The sequence below is a fragment of the Lontra canadensis genome, unplaced genomic scaffold (genome assembly GCF_010015895.1).
Source record: "Lontra canadensis isolate GAN:19392208 unplaced genomic scaffold, GSC_riverotter_1.0 scaffold25, whole genome shotgun sequence".
Classification (NCBI taxonomy): Eukaryota; Metazoa; Chordata; class Mammalia; order Carnivora; family Mustelidae; genus Lontra; species Lontra canadensis.
In genome coordinates, this window is record NW_022631019.1 from 3,803,183 (window position 1) to 3,827,984 (window position 24,802).

At 55.7% G+C, this 24,802-nt stretch overlaps 2 protein-coding genes across 3 annotated transcripts; one reads left to right on the forward strand and one right to left on the reverse strand.

Moving 5' to 3' along the window:
• Positions 1-838: 838 nt before the first annotated feature.
• Positions 839-8,870, reverse strand: RPL22 (ribosomal protein L22). Its single transcript, XM_032863258.1, has 4 exons — positions 8,763-8,870; positions 6,763-6,867; positions 3,726-3,850; positions 839-1,038 (listed from the first exon to the last, which is right to left on the reverse strand). The coding sequence occupies exons 1-4, from the start codon at positions 8,772-8,774 to the stop codon at positions 894-896; spliced, it is 387 nt and encodes a 128-aa protein (XP_032719149.1). The 5' UTR covers positions 8,775-8,870; the 3' UTR covers positions 839-893.
• Positions 8,871-13,084: 4,214 nt separating this feature from the next.
• On the forward strand, positions 13,085-24,390 carry RNF207 (ring finger protein 207). Of its 2 annotated transcripts, none has more exons than XM_032863259.1 (17): positions 13,085-13,352; positions 13,968-14,100; positions 15,210-15,354; positions 15,431-15,512; positions 15,587-15,662; positions 15,736-15,861; positions 16,206-16,252; positions 16,474-16,546; positions 16,635-16,703; positions 17,359-17,427; positions 17,511-17,608; positions 18,218-18,404; positions 18,553-18,738; positions 19,024-19,075; positions 19,399-19,516; positions 23,289-23,369; positions 24,181-24,390. In XM_032863259.1, the coding sequence occupies exons 1-17, from the start codon at positions 13,162-13,164 to the stop codon at positions 24,347-24,349; spliced, it is 1,902 nt and encodes a 633-aa protein (XP_032719150.1). In that variant the 5' UTR covers positions 13,085-13,161; the 3' UTR covers positions 24,350-24,390. The 2 variants fall into 2 exon arrangements, with proteins under 2 accessions (XP_032719150.1, XP_032719151.1); XM_032863260.1 differs by having other exon boundaries at positions 13,286-13,352; positions 13,957-14,100.
• The last annotated feature ends 412 nt before the right edge of the window (positions 24,391-24,802 follow it).

A 24,802-nucleotide genomic window follows, 5' to 3' on the forward strand; every position in this document is an offset into this window, starting at 1 on the left:
CCCACTTTCATCTGGCCCTAATGTCAGTTTGCAGAATGACCTGACATTAAATCCAGCCAAGGCCTAAATGGCACAGAAGTGGCCGTTCCCTGGGCATGTCAACATTTTCAACTCCTCAGCACGGCCTGGCTTCTTCTTGGCGCCCACCAGGTGCAAAGGCTGCGTCCCAGGGAGATGCCCGAGGTCCATCTCCGGAAGCTCAGCTCCAGCTCCCCCTGCTGGGGGCCGAAGCAACAGTTTGTTGCTGAGTCCTAAAAAGTCGTTTACAAATTCAGTTTTGTGTGCCTTTACTTAATTTAAAACCTGGGACTTTTAGAACCACTCCCCACTCTTTTCTGGAGGGTAGGATATGCAGCGGCACCAAAGGAAATTTTATTTCTACAGGAAGAAAAGGATTAACATAGTCATTGTGTGGGAGTAATTTGTAACCCAAACTTGAAATGCCCCAGAACCCTGCTTTTTAAATTACCGACCCTGCCTTTTTCCTGCAAGAGAACCTCAGATGAGTTGCTGGTTTTGCTCAGCGAACTAGGAGTCCCGGCATAGTACACCTGAATCTGAGAAAAGCACGGGATAAAACTGTCCCACTTTTGGAAGTCAAACAGTGACTGACTAAAGGGCGCACATTTCCACTCTTAACCACCTGCTCGAGGTCAAATCCCTGGCAGTTCCCTTACAGGAGCTTCTACTTTGGTATTCTTACCACATAAACCTAAAACGTTCAAGCAGGAGAAAAGTCTAATTACAGATACGTGAATGGCCGCCCAAGCAAAGCTTTTACTCTGATCTCCAATTTTCTGTTTGAGCCACACTGCAGAGGTACAAGGAAAACCACCACTGTGATTCCTAGATTTTATTTAAAGATTATACAAAATATCCCAGACACAGGACTTCTAATCCTCGTCCTCCTCCTCCTCCTCGTCCTGGTTGATCTGGAAGTAGCGGAGCTCGTAGCTCTCCTTGCTGTTGGCCACCACGCGCAGCCAGTCACGGAGATTATTCTTCTTCAAGTACTTTTTGGTCAGATATTTCAAATACCTGCGGAGAAAGGACACTTGAGACCACCGCAGGCCCTCCCAGAGCTCTCCGTCACTGCACCTTTCCTGAAACCCACGTATTCGAATCATTACAATTTAGGGCTTTTTGCCACCATTCAAAAATGGCAGAGATGGGGCACCTGGGCCTTAAGCATCTGTCTTAGGCTTGGGTCACGGTCCCAGGGTCCCGAGATCGAGCCCCGCATGGGGTTCTCCGCTGAGCAGGAAACCTGCTTCTCCCTCTCCCACTCCCCCTGCTTGTGTTCCCTCTCTCGCTGTCAAAAATAAAATCTTAAAAATAAATAAATAAATAAATAAATAAACACACAGCAAAGATGAGGCCAAAAGTATCAGCCACATTTCATCTAAACCGCAATAAAAATGTGAACAGAAAAGCACCTGTAACAGCTGCCCATTAAACACAGCAATACACCTATAAAGTGATTTTGAGTGTCCACTGCAGAGTGGACACCAAAAACATGGTATTTTTAGATACCATGAGAGTCACTTAACAATTAAGCACACCATCTCGGTATCTTTTTACTGAAGAATCACTGGGTTTCTGAGCTCCAAGTCTTCCCCATACATCACACCTCATGGATTCGAACCTCCTTTTGAGGTTGTTCAGACGATCGGGACTGTTTCCCAGGGCTGCTGTGCACACTCACTCCCACGACAGGATGCTCACTACCCACCTCCCGGGGAAAGGATGCCACCCGGCCCTGCCCTCGCTCCCACACAGCAAGTGAGAGCCGCAGCGTTCATCTGGCTGCTGTGGCCTGGGTGACGGCCGAGCGGTCAGCACAGCAAACTGCTTAGAAAACTCGCCATTAATACACAGGCAGCAGCTGGCTTCTGTGCCCGACATCCCACGACACAAAGCCTACAATCTCTTCTTCTCTCGCTTGCTGACTCCTGAGGCCCTGGGGCATCTTCCCAGAGCCGTGAGGAAATGAGGGAACAGAACCGCAAGCCAACTCACTGCTGAGCAAATTAACCTTTCCAAACCTCTGTCTGGAAACTCAGTTTCTCCTTCTGTGAAACGAGACTCTGGTACTTACCATCTCTCCCGACTGTTATGGGCACTAAAGGAGATGCACAGGCGAACTGACCTACTAGCAAGGACCCAGATATCAATGAACCAACAGACTCACCATCTCCAAGAAATGAACACTGTTCAACAGTGTTACTTGTCAACAAAGCGATCTTCACAAAGATGTGAAGATCTCAGTTCAATTCTATCCTCTTTTCCCTAAGTAAAAATAAATCAATTTGCTCGTTCCATCTAAAAAGTATTCTTTTCTGTCATTTACTATTCCTGCCGTCTAGTATTCAGGTAAGGTGGTTAATTTCAGGTAGTTTTGAACTTTTTCAAAATAGAAGGCTGGGAAACTAGGGAAAAAGCTACAGAAGTCTGGAGATCAGAAAAGGTCCTAGAACACTACAAGACAGTCAAACGATCGTCACTGAGAGAGGAGAGCCATGAAGGTCAAGGCCCCAGTCCTCCCGCACTGGGGATGAACAAGCATCCGTGAGAACAGAAGTGAGGGGGGTGTTAGAAGCCATTCTTAAACCAGGTTGGTAAGCGTGGAAACAGGTCACAGAAGATCACAGCATCCCCCCCTTGACCTCTGTGAAAGCCCAGAGCGTTGTAGGCTTTCTATGCCCTGGAGACCCTATGGTTGCACCAGTCTCTCGTGGTATCAGATCTCCTGCTGCACAAATAAAAGAACTCGAGCCAGGCAGAACCGAAGTCACTTTTGACTGATAATAATTAAAGCTAAAAGCAAAGGCTGACCTGTACTCGATCTGTCCGAACACATCTTCACATTTCCCACCACTTGATTCAGTCGGACTGAAAGTTCCTAAGAATATGCCGGCTCTGGGCTAGGAGCCAGGTCTCAACAGGTCCGATTCCTTGTAACCACTGTGGAATACCACCGGCTAAGTGACCTGGGGTCTCTGACTTAGAAAGAAAATGGGCCCATGGGAATTAAAAGGATGGCTTCGGTCTGAACTGAGATCTCAAGGGAGTGCTCACCCAATGACACCAGCACTTACAGGGAAAGTAAGGAGAATTAAAAATGAGCACACACTGATGGTGAACACTGAATAATGTAGAGACTCGGGGTCTAGGCGGGATGCCTGAAACTAACACAACACTGCAGGGCGATGAAAACAAGAGCTCCTCACTGTGATCTAGAGGCAAAGGAAGAGATATTCTCATTTTTAGTACTGTCTAATCAAGTCTGAGCTCTCTACTGTTGCAATCTCTCCCTGTGGAAAACAAAATTCTAAAAAATTATCAAAAACTGAATGCTTTTGGGGCACTGGGGGGCTCAGTGGGTTCATTCAGCCTCTGCCTTCGGCTCAGGTCATGATCTCAGGGTCCTGGGATCGAGCCCCACATTGGGCTCTCTGCGCACCAGGGAGCCTGCCCCGCCCCCCGCCACCTCTCTGCCTAATTGTGATCTCTGTCAAGTAAATAAATTAAAATCTTAAAAAAAAAGCTGAATGCCTTTAACCCCCATAACAACATTCATTCATTCACTGCCTCCTTGCACTGGGCCCCATTCTAGGAATTAACAACTACAGCAGACACCGATGACTCCGGGGCAGCAGCACTCCTGTGGGGGGCAGCGGACTCAGCGCTAGGGTGCCCGCAGGTCACACTCATCGGTCCCATACCTTTTGGAAAAAGGCACCTCGGAAGTTACAGTGATCTTGCTTTTGCTCCTTTCAATGGTTACCACCCCGCCACCGAGATTTCCAGCTTTTCCATTCACTTTGATTCTCTCCTGAAGAAACTGCTCCTGCGGAAATCATCAAGTTGATCAGTTAGTGAGGTGAGCGCCCCACCCCCTCATTAGACTACTGCACGTTTTTTATACTTTTTTTTTTTTTTTTAAACATAGACACAGCAAGAAAGGGAACTCCCCCAAGCAGGGGAAGTGGGAGAGGGAGAAGCAGGCCTGCCGAGCAGAGCGCCTGATGTAGGGCTCGACCCCAGGACCCGGGATCATGACCTGAGCTGAAGGCAGATGCTCAATGACTGAGTCACCCGTGTGCCCATTTTTATACTCCTAACACTGAACACAGAATTGTTTTTCAAATGTTTAGTCTTTAAAAAAAAATTATAGCAAATCCTCAGCTATTAATACAAGGTCTGAAATTTAAGAACTTGAGAATGACACTACTTGACTTTCTGTGTAACAAGCATGAACACACCTGACGGCTTCCACACAAGGTCCAATGTGCGTCTGTACAAAAGGCTTGACAGAGAAGCCCACGGTAAGACAAGACAGGAGACCTGGGGCCGAAGTGTTAGAAAGTACCTTCAGCTTCTAAACCTGAGAAGTATAAAGCACTGTCCCCGGCACTGCCAGAGGAAGGACGTCTCCAACCTGGACAAGGAGCAACACGCAGAGACCCGAACAACTCTTCACTGGCTCAGGGGCCTGTGCATGCACAGCCTGAGGATAGCAGCCCCGGAGCCCAGAGACACTGGGCCCCCACAGAAGCCCACAGGTCCTCTGCCTGCATGGACTTCAGGGACTTGCTCAAAAAGGAAGATTCTGGGGACGCCTGGGTCACTCAGTTAGAGGGGCATGCCACTCCTGGTCTCGCCATTTGTGGGTTTGAGCCCCACACTGGGCACAGGAGCCTACTTCTTACAAAAAGAAAACAAATAAGATAAAAATAGGAATGTTTCCTTCTCTTGCTCTTGCAATGATATGAGGTCTTTCTCAGCCCCAAACCCCTACAATCCTCGATTTAAAAACTCCAACACGGGATGCCTGGGTGGCTCAGTTGGTTGAGCAGCTGCCTTTGGCTCAGGTCATGATCCCAGCGTCCTGGGATTGAGTCCCACATCGGTCTCCTTGCTCAGCAGGGAGCTTGCTTCCCTCTGTCTCTGCCTGCCTCTCTGTCTGCCTGTGCGCACACACACTCTCTCTGACAAATAAATAAATAAATAATAAATAAAAACTCCAACACTGAGGCACTTGGGTAGCTCAGTCAGCTAAGAATTCGACTCTTGATTCTGGCTCGGGTCATGAGATCAGGCCCCAAGTCGGGCTCTGCTCTCAGCAGGGAATTGGCTTGAGGATTTGCTCTCTCCCTATGCAACACCCCCCACCCCGCCCAAGCTCTCAGGAAAAAAATAATTAAATAAATAGGGGAGCCTGGGTGGACACAGTCTCTTGAGCATCTGACTCTTGGTTTCTGCTCAGGTCATGATCCCAGGGTCCTGGGATGGAGACCTGCACTGGGTTCCCTGCTCAGCAGGAGGCCTGCTTCTCCCTCTCCCACTCCTTGTTTGTGTTCCCGCTCTCACTGTCTCTGTCAAATAAATAAAATCTTTAAAAATAAATAAATCTTTTCCCAAAAACTTTAAAATGAAATTTAAAGAATCTTCCAATACAGTGTATGTTGAGTGAGCATAGGGTAGAGTGACTAGGTCAGAAATCCTGACTTTTGCATCTGAGACTCATAAATGGCTCAAGTTTTTTATCCTCTAGAAACTTCTAGAAGGAAAAACAATCACATAAACAGGTGAGTGTAGAGAAGGGAGAGGGAAAGGACACCAGCGCAGGGCCATCACAGACACAAACTGGAAGAAGCCACAAAGGTTAGGAAGGAAAAGAGGCGCCAGAGGAAAGTAAGAAGTCACTGCACGGAGGAGAGACTACAGAGCCCATTCCGGGACTTCCTGTGGGACAGGGACACACAAGAGGTTACTGGAATTCTGCTCAGGGGAATCAGTGGCCACAGGCTGAGTTAGGTTTTCACCTGAAATCACTCCTGTTGTGCTGCTAACACCTTGGCGAGGAGGAGGCTCTGCACCAGAGTCTGAGCCCCGGCGTGGCCACGGAACAGGCAGAGTCGACTGCCAATACCTTGCTGCAGCCAAAATGCGGCCGTGAGGCTAGTTTTTCTAGATGTAACTGAGATACAAGAATACCGGGGAATGAGCCCAAATATGGGGGTAAGGTACCAGTACCGAGCAGCGTGTGGAAAAAACAAGCTCCAAGTACGAGTCAGCAAGCAGGATATTTTAACATGAACACTGCAGCTCCGATGTCTGACAAGACGGGAAGCTTGAAGGAACGCTGCCATCTGTCCCGCAGTCAGGCCCAGGGGAGGCACCCCTTGTCCCATGCAGATCAGGGCCCATGCTTATGTTTAAACACACCAAAGTGCGAAGTGGGCACAATGGTCTAGTGCAGTTCGTGGTTTCCTAGGAACTTGTAAGTAAATCATTTTTGGAAACAAAAGGAAAGATGGAGAAGAAAACAGGTGGTTTTCTAGCACTGATGTCTCCTCCTCACCAGACACACGTGAGAGAAAGCCAGACTTCAAAACAAGTAACTAGGGGCGCCTGGGTGGCTCAGTGGGTTAAAGCCTCTGCCTTCGGCTCAGGTCATGGTCGCAGGGTCCTGGGATCGAGTCCCGCATCGGGCTCTCTGCTCAGCGGGGAGCCTGCTTCCCCCCCCCCACTGCCCGCCTCTCTGCCTACTTGTGATCTCTGTCAAATAAATAAATAAAATCTCTTAAAAAACAAACAAACAAACAAGTAACCAGCCCAAGTTCCAAGGTTGTGCACGGAGCCATAACGGCAGGGCTGCCTACAAGCCTGAGACTGGAAATGTGCTCCGGCAGGTTTTCTCAGCAACATCCCAGAAGGTTCATCACTGTCCTGAGTGGCGTCAAGGGTGTCACTTACAAAATTGGCGGCATCCATGATTCCATCTTCTACAGGGTGGGTACAATCAAGGGTAAACTTCAGAACTTGCTTCTTTTTTTTGCCCCCCTTCGCCACGAGCTTTTTCTAAGAAGGTACACCAATGAAAAAGAGATGAAAGCACAATCAGTCCCCCCTTCCCCAACCACCAAAAAGTGAACAAAACCCAAAAACGCCTGAAATGGAAAAGCCCACACAAACGCAAAACCCGTGGAACTGTGCCCCCTTGCACGGCAGCCACCCAAGAGACCTGCCCAGACACTCTGGGCTCTGCCCGAAAGCGGCCAAGGGCGATACCCCAGATGCTGCTCTATGCGCTTGGGGACCTGGACTCATGCCCTTTTGAAGGAAACCTCGTTCTGGCTCTCTGGATCCGTCTACACTTTCCAGCCTCCCCAGTCTGTATGGGCAGGAAGGTCTGTGATCTTACATACCCAATAAAAGGAAAGTTCCCTTTTATTTACCATAAAACTTCCAAAATGAAGTTTCAAGAAATATCAGTCACTTTACTCCAGGATTAGGGCAGGCGTACAAATGCCTTGCAAACATGAAACAATTCTGACCTAGAATGAGTACTTGTCCTAACTCCGGACGAGGGTCCAGACCCATGTAAACTGTTCTCCCTTAATCCTCTCCCGCCTACCTTCTCGGAAAAGCACCACGGGAACCACTTGTCCTAGCAACACATCTACCTCAGTTGGGAGAAGATAAGGCTAAAACTAAAAATTAGTTCTAATTCTAATCCATAACCAATAATTCATAATCCTCTAATGTAGAAGGTTCTAATCACAACATGACTGTCAACTTCTGGGTTTTGACTTAAACCATCGGTCCGAGCATATCCGACCGGGATCCAGTTCCCTGACTCTCAACAAGCTTCTATCCGTCTCCTGCCTCTACAAACTCCAACATCTGTATGACCTTACCTGCTTACGTACTCCTCCACTCTAAAACGCCCTACAGACTCTAAAAAGACTTCCAGGAACACATCTTGTCTCCCTTCCTGTTCAACAGAATTTCCTCTAAGACTTGACTGGGTCAACTTTCCAAACATTTAGCTACTGCGAACATCACTGGCGTCTTTTCAAGACGTCTCTTCCTAGTAACCATCAAAAGGGATGCTCTAAGACCTAGCCCGGGACATGCACCACCAGCCCATGAAACACCTGCCCACGACGGGCTCCATGCCCCCCGCCAAGGTTTTAAACCGAAGGCACACAAAGGCACGGACATTAAAAACCTGCACAGGCAGAAAGAGTAAGGTGAACCGAAAATGTTAACAAGGGTGTCCCAGCAGAGAAAGGGGGGCGAGAACACGACTCGCTCACGCAACCTGCACAAGGACGGCGAGCTGCAGGTGGATGACATGAGGGCACCGCACCACCCGGTCCCCGCCAGGCTGGAACTGAATGGAGCTGGGCCTTGCCCGAGACCCAACAGGCCCGTACAGGTGCGCCCCGAGCATCTAACACCCCCCACGGACGCTGCGCGGATCCTCAAACCCAAGCCTCTCTCTGAAAACAAGCCGGCCAGGCCGCCTTCCCCCTGGTCCCCGAGTCGCGGACGTGGGCCTCCCGGATGCGCGGCTCCCGAGGGGGGCAGGTCCCCTACCTCCTCCCCGCCCTCCGCCCAGGTAAGCAGGCCCAGACCCTGGACGCCTCACGCCGGCCGGGCTCCCAGGGGCCCTCGCCGGCCCAGGCCGTAGCCTGGGCGCTACAGCTCCCCGCTGGCCGTAGCCAGAGGCCCGAAACCGAGCCGCGGCCTCCGAGAGCTCCGGGGCTCCTCTCGCGCCCCAGGCCGCGGCCTCCTCCGCCCATAACGTGCTGGGCCCCGGGGCGGCCCTGGCCCGCTCCAGCCGGCCTGCCAGTCCAGCCCCGGCCGGACCCTGCAGAGCGTCGTCCCGTGCGAGCCGAGCAGGAGCCGGGCCAGCGAGGCCCACGTGCCTGCCTCAGAACCGAGGCCTCACGCGGAGCCATACTAACCACGGGCGCCATGGCGGCTGCGGAGGCAGAAAGGGAGGTGGGCGGACTACGCAGACGCAAAGAGCCGGCAGCGCGCAGAGTACGCAGGGCTCAGGCCGTACCAATCGCTCTGCCACGCCCCTCGGCCCCCCACCGCCTCGCCCTGTTCCGTACAATCGGGGAGCGATTGCTTTTCCCGAATGCAAGCCCGTCCTCTCGCCGGCGGGGGGAGTGGGGCGGGGAGGAAGGAGGCCGGGTGGCCTGTCCCACTGCGATCGGAGGGGGGCAGCTGGGCTGGATGAGCCCAAAGAGAAATGAAGGGGGTTCGCTCTACTTTTTGAAAGTTTTGGAAAGAGAAAAGAAATAAGGAAATCACGAAACCTTGTGTCACCAGCTAGTGGAATGGGAATCGAACCCTCCAACTGGGGGACGCGAGGCCTTGCTGGTCCTGGGGTGCTAATGCCAGCGGGCACTTCGGCTTCTTCCTACCTGAAGTGCCCAGCCTTGAAGCGGGGACCCAGGGGCCGCGTGTCCCCGGGCCAGCCCTGCTTGCTGCGCTCCGGTGCGCTCTCCGGTTGGACCCCTTCGCCCTCTCGAAGGCCAGCCGCCCACCCTCCCAGCCCTGTCACCGCCTAGGACTCCAGCTCGTGCCTTCCCGTTCCCGGTTCCAAAAATTCTCGTGCGGCGCTTCTCGAGCTGCCCTGTGGGCAGGAATCACCTGGGATCTCCTCAAAACGCCACCTGGGATCTCCTCAAAACGCAGACTCCAATTCCGTGGGTCTCAGTGACTTGAGATTCTGCATTTCCACAAGCTGCTCGGAGATGCTGCCGGTGGGGGGGCTCCAGGCACCCCACGTTGAGTCGCCGGGGTCTTCACCCATTGCCTGGGCTGTTTCCCACCCCCCCTCGCCCCTTCTCGTCCTTACCGGTTACATCCTCTGTTGTAACCCGCACTCATTGCAGGTGTCCTCCGCTCACCTGGCTGCAGTGCCCTCACCTGGGGAAACACCACACTGACTGGTCTGGGTTTAAACTCCGGCCTTTTGTGCCCGTTGACCTAGTGCCAAACCTTCCTGCTCCTCTCGCCTGCAGACCACATTCCTACTTTGCTAACGACTGCTGTTCCTCTGCCCTAGGGGGCTGGAGGGACATCATCCTGTTTGCTTCTGGATCGTTCCTCTTCTGTCAGTGTCACCCACTCTTGCTTCTACATCCTGGTAGAGGCCTTGGGTGGAACATTCCAGAAACAGTAACAATCCGGTTTGCAATTACTCCAACACTTATAGAACCAGTCAGTCTCCTTTCCTCGGAGACCCCAGCCCAACTCCAGCCCAACCCAGCCACATGCCCCCACTCCAAGATATCAACTCCCTGAGGCCCCTGCTTTAAGCTTCTACATTTTGATAAAACCACCCTATGAGTGGTTCCTGCATTTGCTACTGTCCTTATTTCACCTGTTCCATTAGCTGGTTCACCAGTCTTTGTACCTACTTGACAATCCTTTACATTAAATTCTATTAAAAATTGGTGTGCTTTCTCCTGGCTGATACAGCTCCTAATCCCATCCTTGCGGCTGCCTGATAACCCTAATGTCCTCTCCTAAGTGACTATTCCCCACTTTGGTGAGAATGCCAGCCCGCCTTCCCCAGCCTTCCTCCCGGCTGGTGACTTCCATTGCTCTTTCTTTGGAAACACAGAAGCAATCCAAAAAGAATATTCAGATACTCCCACATCTAACCACCCAGCAGCATCAACGCACCCCCCACCCCCACCCCATCCCCTGTTACCTTGCAACAAGAGCTCTTGTTCCCACAGAAGACCAGCCAGACCCTTGGGGATTAACCATTCTTTAATATCTCTCATCTTAAAAAAAAAAAAAAAAGGCAATCTCTTGACGTCCTAACATTCCCATGGGTTACCACCCCTTCTCCTTTCTCCCTGCTATGGTCTGAATGAATACCCCAAAAATTCATAGTGGAAGCCCCAATCCCCCAAAGTGATGGTGGCTTCCACTCCCCCCAGACTCCTGACATGTACAACCAAAGGCCTCCTTGGTATCTCGAGTCTAGAATGTCAAGTGGGCCATTCCCACCCCCATGACCTCACTCTACCCCTCACACTTCTCCCCACGCTGGGACCCATGCCCCTTACCCCACCCCTTCCATCCTCAGCACCACTCCAACCCCAAGTTCCTGCGTCTCCACACACATTGGTCTACTTTGCTTTGCTTAACATTTATTCCGGCTTCTGGGGCCTTGTACCTGTTGCTCCCTCTGCTTGGAACTCTTCTTCGTGGCTTTTCCTGTGTCTGATTTCTTCTCATCCTGCAAGGTCTTGAGCTTGGTACCCCTCTCTGCCCATGATTACCTAGTGTGTCCTCCCAGCTGCCCTCCTTCACATCATCCTGATGATTTTCTTTGGAGCATTTAGCACAGTCTGTCATTACCGTACTTGTCGATTTGTATACTTGGGTAACCTTGGCTGCTGTGTTCCCTCCCATGTGTATGGCCTATGGGTCTGCTCCGTAACAGATGAAGAGGGGTGCCTGGGTGGCTCAGTGGGTTAAAGCCTCTGCCTTCGGCTCTGGTCGTGGTTCCGGGGTCCTGGGATCGAGCCCGCATCAGACTCTCTGCTTAGCCGGGAGCCTGCTTCCTTCTCTTTCTCTCTCTGCCTACTTGTGATCGCTGTCTGCCAAATAAATAAATAAAATCTTAAAAAAAAAAAAAAGGTAACAGATAAAGACAGGAATGGACGGATTAGATAAGCCCAAGTATCAAGAACAAACATCCATCTCCCACTGCCCCTCCAGAGGGAAACTACTGCGTAATTTATTGATAAAGCCCCATCCAGTTTTGTATACCAGCTCTACCGCCTACTAGGGTAACGTTTTCTACTTTGTAAGGCTGTTGTCAAGATTAGGTGAATTAATACAAGTAAAAGAACTTTGAATAGTACCTTGGCCCACAACATTAGCCATGTTACGGTTATTGGGTTATTGCTGCTTGGAGCACAAATGTAACCCAGGTAGGGAGGAACCTTAAGAGATCCAGTGGTTTACCCCTAGAATTCACTCCCTTTCTTCCACTGTCAAACTCCTACACATCCTTCAAAACCCAGCTTGAATATTAATTCCTAGCTTCTCCTAATTGATCAGTAACACTTTATGGGACGCCTTCTGTAGGTCAGGCTCTGGGCTTGACCCTGAATTCAAGAGCGGCAGAGACAGAGACTGCTTATCCCACAACTCAGAATAACACGTGCAGAGAAGCCGGATAATGGCCCAAAGATGGAAGGCACTCTAGAAAAGAGCACCGGGATAAACAAGCACTGGCCAGGCCAAGAACAGCAGAGGGAGCCCTGCCGGAAGGGCTCAGAACCTCTTCTCCCTCCAAGCCCAGCCCTTCTTGTTGAGAACTGGGCTGGTGCTGGGGGTGGGGGCCCTAATTATTTGGAAGACCAGCGGGCGCATTTCACGTCATTAAACTCGCGGGCATCACCGAGAGGCCGGCCCTGTGTCACCCGAGCTCTGAGGCTCTGAAAGGTCGGTGACTTGGCCGCTCTGAGACTCCAACCCGCCAGAGACAGGCCTGGGATTCCAGGCCCCTCCCGGCGCGATCTCTCCAGCACCCGGCTGTCTGCGGAGAGGCGGCCGCTGCTCTCTGGCGCCCCCAATCGGCCGTGGAAGAAATGGGGAGCCGCAGACCCGCTCGCGTCCTGGCCCCAGCGCGCAGGGAGAGAGCGGATCTAGCCAGGGGGCCTCCAGAGTCAGGGTCCTCGGGCCGCGCCCTGCGCAGTGCTCCTGCGGCTCCAGGCTCCGGGCTCGGTCACCCCGGGCGGGAGCCAGTCAGCCTCGGACCCTCGCCCCACGCGGTCCTTTCCAGCCTCCGTGTTCCCGCCTCTGCCCTCGGGGCGACGCACGGAGTGGCTGCAGCCGGAGCCCGTCGTCGCGGTGCAGCGGCCGGCCTGGGAAGGGTGGACGGGAGCGCCGCGCCCGAGTAATGCTGCGGCCCAGCGAGGAAGGGGTGTCGCCTGCAGGTCACCCAGAGGACACCGGGAGGGGAATTCCTGGGGTGGGAGTGAGGCGAGGTGGGTAAAGTGGAAGCAGGGGAGGCCAGACCTTGGGTAGGACGCACTGCGGCCTGACCTTCCAGGACCACCAACGGGGTGCGGGAGAGGAGGGGACCGCTCACAGGACCCCTCCGCACGCCTCCAGCCCGTTCCCCCTGCTCCCAGTGCTCCCAACCCCAGCGCTCCAGGACCGCTGGATGCCCCGTCGGGGTCGGGTCCGGGTCTGGTAGAGAGGAAGGAGCCGTGCAGAGGCCGAGAGGGACTCGGGGGGCTGGCGGGGGGCTGGCGCGGATTCCGCGGCCGGGTCCCCGCACTGGGCACGCCCTGCCGCCTTCCTGAGCTCTCCCAGAAGATGTCGGGAGCTATCTTCACGCCCCTGGAGGGCCTGGGTGCCCTGGACGCCCCGAGCGGCCACCCGCTGGTGTGCCCGCTGTGCCACGCACAATTCGAGCGCCCCTGCCTGTTGGACTGCTTCCACGACTTTTGCACCGGCTGCCTGCGCGGTCGCGCCACGGATGGCCGCCTCGCCTGCCCGCTGTGCCAGTGAGTGCTTGGAAGCCCCAACAGCACCCCCCAACCGGGCCACCGCGGGGGGGATTGGCTCCTTGTGGGAGGGGAACTAGGTGTAGGGAAGGCAAGGCTCCGGCTCCGCGCTGCTCCCAGCCCGCACCTCTCCGCACTGCAGTGCGCAGGCTCCGGCCCATTTTACAGAGCAGGTTAATGGAGGCCTTCCATAGAAAGTCTGGAGGCAAGAGTGAGGCTAGAACATAGGTCATGTCGCCGCACAGTGCTGCTACGCAGTTCAGGATCTCAGCGCGTTGGTCATAACATTCCCAGAAATCGACTTTGGAGATCAATTGAGTCTTGGGCCAACAGAAGCAGGTTATGTTGCCCCAAGTTGCAAGTGGTGTCCCTGGTGAGGGGGGAGGTTTCCACCCTTGACATCCCAGGCTGCCACCAACCCCAAAGACCCCCAGGATTCACCCAGGAGGAGGCAAGGGGAGGGACAGGGTCAGAGTGAGCACTGGGAGAGAGATTTATAGCAGATGCCAAGTCCTATTTTTAGTTCCAGCCTGGAATGTGGGGGGCGGGGATGGAGGTAGGGAGCCGCTGGGAAGGGGAAGGGGCATTTGGATCGTGGCTGCAGCTTCTCCACAGACACCAGACGGTGGTGAAGGGCCCCAGCGGGCTCCCTCCGGTGGATCGGCTGCTGCAGTTCCTGGTGGACAGCTCGGGGGATAGCTCGGAGGTCGTGCATTGTGCCAACTGTGACCTGGAGTGCAACAAACAGGCAGGGAGGGCTGGGGGTGGGCTGGGACGGAGGGTGCCAGGTTTGACGGTCCTGAGCTCCCAGTGTGCACCCAACATGTCCTTAGACCATTATCCATTTGGATTCTCCAAAATCTAAGGCACCCTGAACCCCAAATGTGGGCCCCCTTTTACAGGTGGGGAGACTGAGGTCCACAGTAAGTGACTTGAAGCACTAGCAGATAGTGACAGAGGTTAAAGTCATTTGATGTGGGGAGAGCTCACTGGTCCCCAACTAAGGTGGAGTTGTGACCTCCAGGAAGGGCTGTCGGGTGCCCAGGCTTGGGTCTGCCCTTAAGGGCCCACTGCTCCCTGGGGAGCTGTCCGAAGCTACCTAGTCCCCAAGGGGAAGTGAGAACCGCATGCTGTGCTGAGGGGTATTCCTGTCCCCCCACCCCAGGCTATGAAAGACCAAGGAGCAGAAGGTAGGCTTCAGGCTGGGCTGTGAAAGGCACATGGGACTCTTGACCTGTGAAAACTGCATGTTGGGGGGAGGGTACCCCAAGAGCTAGGAGGACAGCCCTGCAGGAGCAAAAGCTAGGCAAGTGCTGGGATAGGTGAGTTCCATCACAGAGAGATGACCAGCACGAGTTAGGAGCTGGAGGTAGGGAGAGCAGGGGAGGCAATGGCCTCGAATGCTAAAGTAAGGAGTTGGGGTCTGTGCTTTCATAGCCATTGCTGGGGTCAAATCCACAGCTGCAGCCTGAGACCTGGACTCTCAGCCCTGGCTCTGGCTCTGGCCCAGGGAAGGGGAACCAATAGGCTCTCATTCCCTTCCTTCTTCCGGCCACCTCGTGACTCCAGACGGCCAGGGTGGGCACTGCTATTTGGCTACTATTTACCAAGGAGGGCTCAGAAAGCCTTAAAGCTGGAAATTTTGTTGTAGGTAACATGTTTCTGCAGTGCCCCACCCCACTTCAGGTTCTCTTCTCATCCATGAACTGGGTGTGTTAGAGCGTCAGGATCCCACAAAAGGGATGCCGGGAGCCACCTGCCTCCCCCACGCTGAGACTGATGCGCTCAGTGACAGGTGCGGGCTCAGGCTCCCCAGAGGGTGGGCGGGCTGAGGCTGTGCGGATCCTCCCTCCTTAGGATGCAGAGACCACGTACTTCTGCAACACGTGTGGGCAGCCGCTGTGCGCGCGCTGCCGCGATGAAACGCACCGGGCACGCATGTTCGCGCGCCACGACATCGTGGCCCTGGGCCAGCGCAGCCGCGACGTGCTCCAGAAGTGCAGTGAGTGCGGCGCGCCGGGCGGGGGGCCGGACGGGGGCAGGCCTGCCCGGAGCCCTCACCGCTGCTCCCGCTGCAGCGCTGCACGCTGAGCCCTACATCATGTTCTCCACCGACAAGAAGTCGCTGCTGTGCATCCGTTGTTTCCGGGACATGCAGGGGTGGGTACAGGGAATGGGAGGTGAGGGGGCTGGAGGGCGGCCCTGAGCGGGGCTCACGAGTCTGCTCCCCGCAGGGAGAGCCGGGCGCACTGCGTGGACCTCGAGTCAGCCTACGTGCAGGGCTGCGAGCGGCTGGAGCAGGCGGTGCTGGTGAGCGCGGGGGGGCTGGGCGCCGAGGGCGGGGATGGGCGCCCCCGCCGGGCTGAGGCCGCCCTGTTCCCAGGCTGTGAAGGCCCTGCAGACGGCCACCCGGGAGGCCATCGAGCTGCTGCAGGCCATGGTGGAGGAGGTGCGGCGCAGCGCCGCGGAGGAGGAGGCCGCCATCCACGCCCTCTTCGGCAGCATGCAGGTGAGGGGGGCCGGTGGGCCCGGTGCCGCGCAGCCTCACCAGCACACACGCCCACAACACCCCACCTCCCGCTACCAGGGAGTTTGCGGTGTAGCAGGGAGTGGCTTCCAGAAGTTCCTTAGTCACGTGGCCAGGAGAGATCCTGCCCCAGGCTGGTGCTGGGGGGAGGGTTGGGGAGGGAAGGCGTCCCCCAGGGCTCTCAGGCGGCCGGATGCAGGAAGGAAGGGCTAGGAGGCTGGGGAGATGCAGCCCGCCTCTCCAGCTGCGTGTCTGGGGCCGGGGGTGGGTGAGTGCCGGGAGGTGCCCGCTGAGCAGGCCGAGTCTGAAGCCGCTGTCCGTCCCAGGACAGACTGGCCGAGAGGAAAGCGCGGTTGCTGCAGGCTGTGCAGAGGTGAGTGATGGCAGGGTCTCCGCCCCCTGCCTCTTGGCCTCACTGCTTGGACCTGGGCAGACCTGGGTGAGGAGGGCAGGGTGCCCCCGGGGGCAGGAAGTGCTGACGGGGAAGGGTGCACAAAGGTGGTGGGGAGATGCAGCTTCCGGCTTCTGAGGTCCCCGCTAGGTGGGGGCGAGCAGCACTTCCCACCGAGAATGGGCTGCCTGCCCCTCCCCCAGCCAATATGAAGAGAAGGACAAAGCCTTCAAGGAGCAGCTCTCCCACCTGGCCACTCTGTTGCCCACCCTGCAGGTGAGGGGAGCTGGGGGTTCAGGGCTGGGCCCCCCAGGCCAGAGGCCTCCCTCCCCTGGCCAGGTCCTGAGTAGGGTCCTTCCCGCAGGTTCACCTGGTCATCTGCTCTTCCTTCCTCAGCTTGGCCAATAAGGCTGAGTTCCTGGACCTGGGCTACGTGAGTCCCCCTAGCTCCCGAGAGAGCTCTCCCCTCCCTGACAGCGGCCCACTCTGCACACTGGCCTGCCACCTCGGGGCGTGGCAGCCTGCCCCTGGGCAGCTGCACCAGGGCTTTCCTGGGCTTGCTTTCCCCTCCCTCACACCATCATCGGCGAACCATTTAGCTGAGTCCCTTTTAAAAGGACAGTGAAGGGGCGCTGGGTGGATCAGTGGGTTAAAAAGCCTCTGCCTTCCTCTCTGGGATCGAGCCCCCGAATGGGGGGGGGTCTCTGCTCAGCAGGGAGCCTGCTTCCTCCTCTCTATCTGCCTCTCTACCTGCTTGTGATCTCTGCCCGTCAAATAAATAAATAAAATCTTTAAAATAAAATAAAATAAAATAAAATAAAATAAAATAAAATAAAATAAAAGGACAGTGAAGCCTGGAAGGGAGCATGAGCCTCCACTGCCCCAAAGTGTAGTGTGTCTACTGGAGTCCAGCCACCCCCAACTTTCCTGTGGATTTGGGGGCTGGGGTGGTGTGGGTGTTCTGGGACAGTCCCAGGGAGGGGCTGGAGCCCCCGACGCACAGCAGGTAAAATGCCAAAGACAGCCCTGCCTTCTCACTCCTCACCTCCCGCCCCTCCACGGGCCTGAGCACCCCTGTCCTGCTGCAGGAGCTGATGGAGAGGCTGCAGGCCATTGTCACCCGTCCCCAGCACCTCCGGCCAGCGCAGGACAGCAAGGTGCACAGGGCAGAGTGGGCTGGGCTGGAGTGGGGGGACCAGCAGGTACAAAGGCCGCCTCACCACCCGCTCCTGCCGCCCAGATCACTAGCGACCACCACGCGGAGTTTGCACGCTGCCTGGAGCCGCTGCTGCTGCTGGGCCCGTGGCGGACAACAAGTGCTGGGGGCGGCACCAGCACGTGAGCAGCGGGGTGCGGACGGGGTGGGAGGGCGGAAGAAGGTACCCATTGCAGTGGGGTCTGGCTGCTTGCCGCCCTCCCCAGATGCCGAAACCCGGTTAGGGGAGGATGGAGAGGCCCCGGGGCTGTCCCCAGCTGCCACGGCAGCCGCCACCACCCAGGATGGGGCACGCAGGTACTGAAAGGAAGGGGCAGCTTGAGCTAAAGGCCTGACTTCCAGGTCTTAGTTTGGAGAGCCAGCAACACAGGAGGAGTTAGGAGAAGTGCCTGAGCTGGACGTATGTGCCAGGGACCCCGGGAACCCAGTCCAGGGACACTGGGCATCAGGCCAAATGTCCAAAGTCCCACGTGTGAGTGAACAAAGTTAACCCTGGACCACCCCTAACACATCCTGATGGACTCTTGTCTGTACACACACACTTCCCTGGGGAGTTTTTAAAATACCATATGCTGATGTCCTAGTACTGGCGCGGGAGAGTTTCCTGGGGCTTTTTCAGAGCCCCTAGGTGGTTCTGGCGTGCGGTCCAGAGGGAGAGGCTGAGAGCCTGGAGAAGGGGAAGACCCTTTCACCGCCCCCCCATCTGCATTCACACTGGCTCTCTCCTTCAGGCTAGCATCGGGCTCAGGCCCCAAGGTGCTGATGGGGTCCAGCTGCCCTTCCCCAGCGGGAAGGATGTTGGGGTCTCTGGTCCGAAAGCCCACGCTGCACCGGTCCATCAGCACCAAGGTGCTGCTGGCGGAGGGGGAGGACACGCCGTTCTCAGAGCACTGCCGCCGCTATGAGAACTCCTACCGGGTGAGCAGGGGCCAGGGATCTGCGGGCTGGGAAAGGCCCCACCGCTCCCTCTCACCAAAGAAAGTGCAGTGGCCAGATCTGGTCCTGGCCTCAAGGGCCCCCGCAGAGAACACAGCCGGGCAGGCGCTCACTGGGTCTCCCTGCACAGCGCCTGCAGGCAGAGATGCAGAACCTGAAGGACCAGGTCCAAGAGCTGCACCGGGACCTCACCAAGCACCACTCGCTCATCAAGGCGGAGATCATGGGAGACATCCTGAGCAAGTCCCTGCAGGTGGACGCGCAGATTGCCTCGGAGTACGCTTCCCTGCAGGGGATGAGAGCAGTCTTCCAGGAGGTAGCGGACCGCCCCCCCGCCCCCCTCCAGCCCCGCACCTGACTTCCTTGCAGCCCCGCCTGTCAGCTTGAACACAGGCTACCCCAAGACCGGAAGGGGAGAGAAGGAGGACCTTGGTCTGGTGCCCTCATGTGGCAGGCTCTGGAACTGGTCAATTTGCTGCCTAGAATCACATGAACTAGCTGGGGGTGCCCTATGGCCCTGAGTAGCTAGAGGACAAAAATGCCGCCAGGGGAAATTCCAACTCATGGCCGTAGGCAACATCCAACTCACTTTCTCTTTCAGATTTGGGAGGGATTCCACCAGCGGGCGGCTGACGAGCAGGAGATTTACGAAGGTCACAGGCCACTGCTGCTGGGCGCACCCCTTTCCTGGAGCTAACCCACGTGCTGGCAGGCGCAGGAAATCAGCTACCCACTAACCAGATACAAACTCCCATGCTCTTCCCCGTAGCCCTCGACACTGCCCTACAATTGCTTATGCCCCAAAACGATACATGTGAGGTCAGGCTTCAGTAAGCAGAATGCCTTCACAAGTCTTACATTGCCCTTTACTTAAAGAGGCATGCACTGAAGTGGTTGGGATACTTAGATGGTATGAGGCTTGACAGTGAGAACCTGAAGACAAGAAGACCCAGTGCTCTGGCCTTGGCTCCCACAGCCCAGCTCCATGACCTTCTCCAGCTGAAGCAGGAGAATGCCTACCTGACCACCATCACCAAGCAGATCACGCCCTACATCCGCTCCATTGCCAAGGTGAAGGAGCGGCTGGAGCCCAGGTGAGATCAAGGGGTGTTCACAGGAGAGCCCAGACACAAGGATGTGCGTGGGAAAGGTGCCACACATTCAGAAGAGCTCTTTTCAGGAAGTCAGTGGGTCAGGATATGAGGGTTTACTGGTCGTCTAGGCAGACCAGGTTCTGAACATCTCCAAAAACACAGAATGAGTGGGCTGCTTTGAGTTTCTGCTTCGAGGCAAAAAATCACTCCCTCTAGCCCTCAGGAATAGTCAAAGCAAAAGATACTTCTTGAGAGTGTAATGAGGGCCCTCAGCAGATCCTGGCAGCAGGACATGGAGGAGAGACCAGAACGTTCTAACAACATGGTTAAGCCACGTCTGGACAAGGCTAGGCTCTGAGCACTGCACTTGGGCATCAAAAGGTGTTACAATGGCAGAGGGATGTTGGTGGCAGGTCCTCAATGTGCCTGTCTCTTGAGTCACCTGGCCCCAGGGTGGGCTGGTTGCCCTATAGGTCTGGAGCACAACGGTCAGTCAGCCTGAGCTTGTCCCCTACCACCTTCTTGGGGACTTCCATTTGCCTCACCCCTGCCTTCGATCTGTTTCCTGTATCCCATGTTTCCTCTTTCGTGGTTTGGTGGAGTCTACCCCTCCCCACCATAGTCCTTTGAGCAAGGGTGCACAGGAGGTCTATATTTTGGAGAGCACCAGTCTGAAATGTCTTTATTCTGCCTTCGCACTTGACTGATAGTTTTGCTGGGTATAGAATTCAGATTGAAATTCTAGACTGGGGGGCGCCTGGGTGGCTCAGTGGGTTAAGGCTCTGCCTTTGGCTCAGGTCATGATCCCAGGGTCCTGGGATGGAGCCCCACTTTGGGCTCTCTGCTCAGCAGGGAGCCTGCTTCCCTCTCTGTCTCTGCCTGCTTCTCTGCTTGCTTGTGATCTCTGTCAAATAAATAAATAAATAAAATCTTTAAAAAAAAATTCTAGATTGGAAATGATTCTCCTTTGACAGCATTGCTGTATTATTTTCTAACTTCCAAGACTGTCTTCGAGAAGTTTGATGGCATTCTGATTCTTAATCCTTGTGACAAGACCTACTTATTCTCTTTAGAAGCTTGTGGGACTTTCTCTGGTCCCAGGGTTCTGAAACTTCCCACTGGTGAGGGTCTACTTCCATCCATCAGAAAGAACCCGGTCTTTGCAGTCTGGAAGTTCACCTCCCTCAGTTTTGACACACATCTTTTTGAACCAGTGAGTTGATTTCACGTTTTCTCTTTCTGGAATCCCTATTACTGGATATCGGCTCTTCTGGGCTGGCCCTCTGATTTGCCTTCTCCGGCTTTTCTTCTATCTCTTTGTCTCTCTGCTGTGCCTTCTGTGACATGTCCTTTTTCTCCCAACCCTTGTACTCAGTTCTTCACTTTTGAAGAAAATTTCCACGAGCACTTTTAAAAACTTTATTGTTTTCCAATTCCAAGAGCTCCTGCTTTGTACCCTAGACTTGTCTTTCTCGCAGCCTTCTGTTGTTTCTCGGTTGTGTCTTAACCCTCCGAGGCTGATAGTGTCTACTGCTTCTTTCTTCCCTAAGTCTGTTTCCTCCACGTGTTGGTTTAGGCTTCCATCTTCCGTGTTAAAGGCTTCTCTCCAGCCGTCTTTGGGCACGTGCTCATAGTAGGAGCCGGGGGCAGGGGCGGACCAGGTAATCGGAGCATGTGGATGGCGCTTCAGAGCAGGGGGTCGGGCCAGGCAGGGCTTTTTTCTGTGTTTTCCCTGGTCTCTTCCCTGGAGGCTGTCGTGTTAAGCATTTGCAGGCACACGGTTCTCACCTGTGTGTGGTACCCTCCGAGACCGGCCCTTTGGTGGACTGTGGGAGGGGCAGCTGTTCTGCACTAAGGACCTTGACTGTCACCCCCCTCCCTGCTTCTGTGCCATCCTCCCTGTTGCAGAGGCAAGGAGGCCCGCTTGGGTGTCTCCCGTCTGCTGAGGTAGTTAACCCCTGACCGCGTGCCCTCCAGCTTCAAAAATCTGGGTGTTATCCTTTTCTGTTCTCGACTTGGAGAAGTTTCTTCCCCTATTGTTTTGGCCCCTTTACTAGAGTTTTAGCGACTTTGAGGAAGAAGGAAAATTAAAGTGTGTGCAACTATATGTTCACCCAAGCCGCAAGTGAGCCTCCTGACTCGGAGAGGTCAGACTCGGCACAGCTCTGCACAGTCCTGGTGGCATCCGGGTCTACCCAGGATGGGCTGCAGCGTCTCCTCCTCAGGGGGCGTTCGAAGCCGCTCACTCCACACACTGCACAATTCCATTTATAAAACCTCAGAACCAGACACACCTGTATCAGCAGTTGAGAAGCTGATGATCCCCAGAGGGCCTCTGGGCGGAGGTGACGTTCTGGGTCCTGCCTACCCAACCTGTTCAGGCTACGCACGCGTACCAAGCCTCGTTCTTATCATTTGTGCGCATTTCCTTCTGGGTGCTCTGATTCAGCACGAAAATGGGTTCAAGTAATGTGCTCCTGGCTGCCTGGCTTTGTGGGGGAAATGGCGCCTGTGATCCGTTTTGGCAAAGGGAAAGCAGCTCAGGCTAGAGCCCAGCTCCTGGAGGTTTGGAGGGAGGAGGGAGGTTGCCTCTGTCCCTTTCCAGGGCACCATTTTCCAGGTGTCTGGTGCTACCGCCTCTGCTTCCTCCCCTTCCACTGAGGGCAGCCCCACTGGCCCCGAGCCCGCTCCTGGGGCCGGTTGTCCTCGGGTGACTCTGGCTGCAGCCCTCGGTCTCTCAGTAGTGCTCACGGCCATCCTCACCACACTCCTCTCTTTCTTCCAAGGCAGCCCACACCTGTTTCCCTCCTGCTACTCAGGCTGTCCCTTCTTAGGCTGTCTGGCCACTCCGCCACCTCTGCGCGGTGCCCAAGCGTCAGCTTTCCCCACCGCCCAGTCCTACGGCCTCTCCCCATCCCACACCCTATGCTTAAGTGGCTTCATCCAGACCCAACTTTGAAATCGCACTGTGACACAGACGACCTTCAAGCCCTCCCCAGCACAGGCCCTCCTGAGCTCCAGACCCCTCTCCAACTCTCCCATCCTGGGGGTCTCCACTTGGACACATCACAGGTGCCTCAGATCCCTCAGTGGCAGGACTCCATAACTGCCCCCCCCAACCCAGTGAGTGGCATCACAGCATCCAGATGCCCAAGTGAGAAGGCCAGGGGCCTTCTGATTCCTTTCCTTTCCTCGCCCCATTTCCAACAACCCTGAGTCCTGCTGACATGACTATCTCAGGCCATAGCTGTCCCCATGGCCGCCCCAGGCCAAGCCACCGTCACCAACCATCTCCAGCCCCTCTAGGGTGTTCCATAGCCAGCGGTCTTAAAGCCTAGAGTTCCCATCACTCTGGGCCTGACAGCCCTTTTGGGACCCTCCTTGTCCCCCTCCAACCAGACTAGCCCCTCACCACACTCCAGTCACAATGGCCTTTCAGTTCCCCAGACAAGTCAGATGAGTTCCTCCTTCCCATCCTCTGCTTGGAACATTCTTGCTTCAGACTGTCCCAGAGATCCTCTCCATACGGGTCTCTGCTCCTGCCAGTCCCTGCTGCCTGGCCCTGCAGCGCCTTCTTCCCAACCTCCGCGTGTCTCCTGACCACAACACAGCTGTCCCGAGAGCGGCCCCAGCCCTAGTCAGTATCTGAGGACCAAAACCCTAGGCAGGCCCATGAGTGTCTCGCTCAGTTGGGTTGTCTAGAGAGCTGCAGGACAGGCCGTGGCCTGCTCTGCTGCCTTCAAGCCTGCTGGGAGCTGTTTCTCTCCCTCAGGCTTCAGGCACCCGCAGACCCACAGTCGGAGCACCTACAAAACACGCACGATGACAGCACCCGTGGAGAGACACAGGCCAGGTAAGGCGGGGCTCTCCAGCCCAAGTGGCGAGCGATTCAATCTCAGAGACAAACGGGCGCGGAGACAGGCCCCGGCTTTTCTTTCCCATCTGGCCCAGGCTTGCGGCTGACCAGCTCTACGAGCTCAGCTGGGTCTGTTGGTAAAACACGGGCCGGGGAGTTCAGAGGGCGGATGCGGCCCGCGTTCTAGAATTAAGAGCGGCCGTGGCTGCGGCCTGCGGCACTCACGCCGCCCAGGGCTGCGCGCACTGCAGACCGGCCCGCAGGCGCCCACACCAAGCGCCTGAGAGTCTCTGAAATGAGAAAAAGTGACTCCACATGAGAGCATCACTGTTCACTGGAGACGGGGTCTGCCGAAATGCTTGCCGGAGGAGAAAAAGAATGTGCCGGAACAGACACAGGACGGGCCCAGGCTGGTCTGCAGTATTCTGCTCTCCGTCAAGTGAGCTCGCCACGGGGCAGAGAACAGGGCGACAGAAAATCCGAGCGGGCCGAGCTGCGGGCACGGACAGTCTGCCGCCGCGCAGACCAGACGCGGGTCTCCCCCTCCCTGCCGCCGGGTGTAGCCCAGATGCCCCAGCGGGGCGTCCGTTGGAACCCGCTGTCCCCACAAGGCTCTGAGAAGGCCCAAACCGCACTTGCTCAGGCAACTAGAACTCAGGAACCAGGAGACGCCTTCGGGAGACGGTCCGGTTCTGGTTCACCCACAGGGGGTCCCAGAAAGGCTTCCCGTTCCGAAAGCCTCGGCCCCCGTGGATGTTAGTGCTGGCGTGGGGGTGGCCAGTAGAACTCACTTCAAGTGTCCCTTTAGGAACGACCCGGTGAATGTCACAGAGAAGAGAGAGAAAACATCAGAACCTAGAGGGAGCGGCCGGATTCTGAGCAGCCCCACAGAAGAGCCTCTGCTGAAGAGGAAAGACGCCCCCAGACCCAGACAGGACGGGGGTGACGTTCCCCCGTGGAGGGAGCGTCCGACTTAGCAAATGGGACCGGCCCGGAGGGGTGGGCGTTTTACAGCCCACACATCTAGACTGGGATATCTGAGAAAAGGCTGTTCCCTTCATGAAACAGAGTCATCACTGAGCGGCAGAGAAACCCAGAAACTCTTGACAGGCCCTCATTTCAGATTCTTTCGCCTTAACTAAGCTTCACTCTTCCCGGTGTCTGCACTGCACTGCATGAAGCCCTGGTCCTCCTCAGGAGGCTGGGGACTGGGGATGGCATCCCGGGCCACGTGGAAAAGCCCCTCGCTGCTCGGGCCCCTCCCAGGCGTCTGTGGGCCCAGCGTGCACCACCCCGAACCTGAGATCGTGGGACTCTGGCACAGTGCAGCGCTTCCCCTGCCTCAAACAAATTCATCGTCCTGAGCCACAGCACCCCCCGCCAGTAAGCTGTGCCCAGTACCCGGGGCACAGACTCAAAACCGTGGCTCC

Excerpts from the sequence above, each read along its gene's own strand:
- RPL22 (XM_032863258.1), bottom strand. Across the intron at positions 3,851-6,762 it reads TCATGGATGCCGCCAATTTT|GAGCAGTTTCTTCAGGAGAG; the intron begins GTAAGTGACACC and ends TGATTTCCGCAG. Across the intron at positions 1,039-3,725 it reads GAGGTGCCTTTTTCCAAAAG|GTATTTGAAATATCTGACCA; the intron begins GTATGGGACCGA and ends CTTTCTCCGCAG.
- RNF207 (XM_032863259.1), top strand. The coding sequence starts at position 13,162 with ATGTCGGGAGCTATCTTCACGCCCCTGGAGGGCCTGGGTGCCCTGGAC. Across the intron at positions 16,253-16,473 it reads TTGCTGCAGGCTGTGCAGAG|CCAATATGAAGAGAAGGACA; the intron begins GTGAGTGATGGC and ends CCCCTCCCCCAG. Across the intron at positions 18,739-19,023 it reads TGAGAGCAGTCTTCCAGGAG|ATTTGGGAGGGATTCCACCA; the intron begins GTAGCGGACCGC and ends TTTCTCTTTCAG.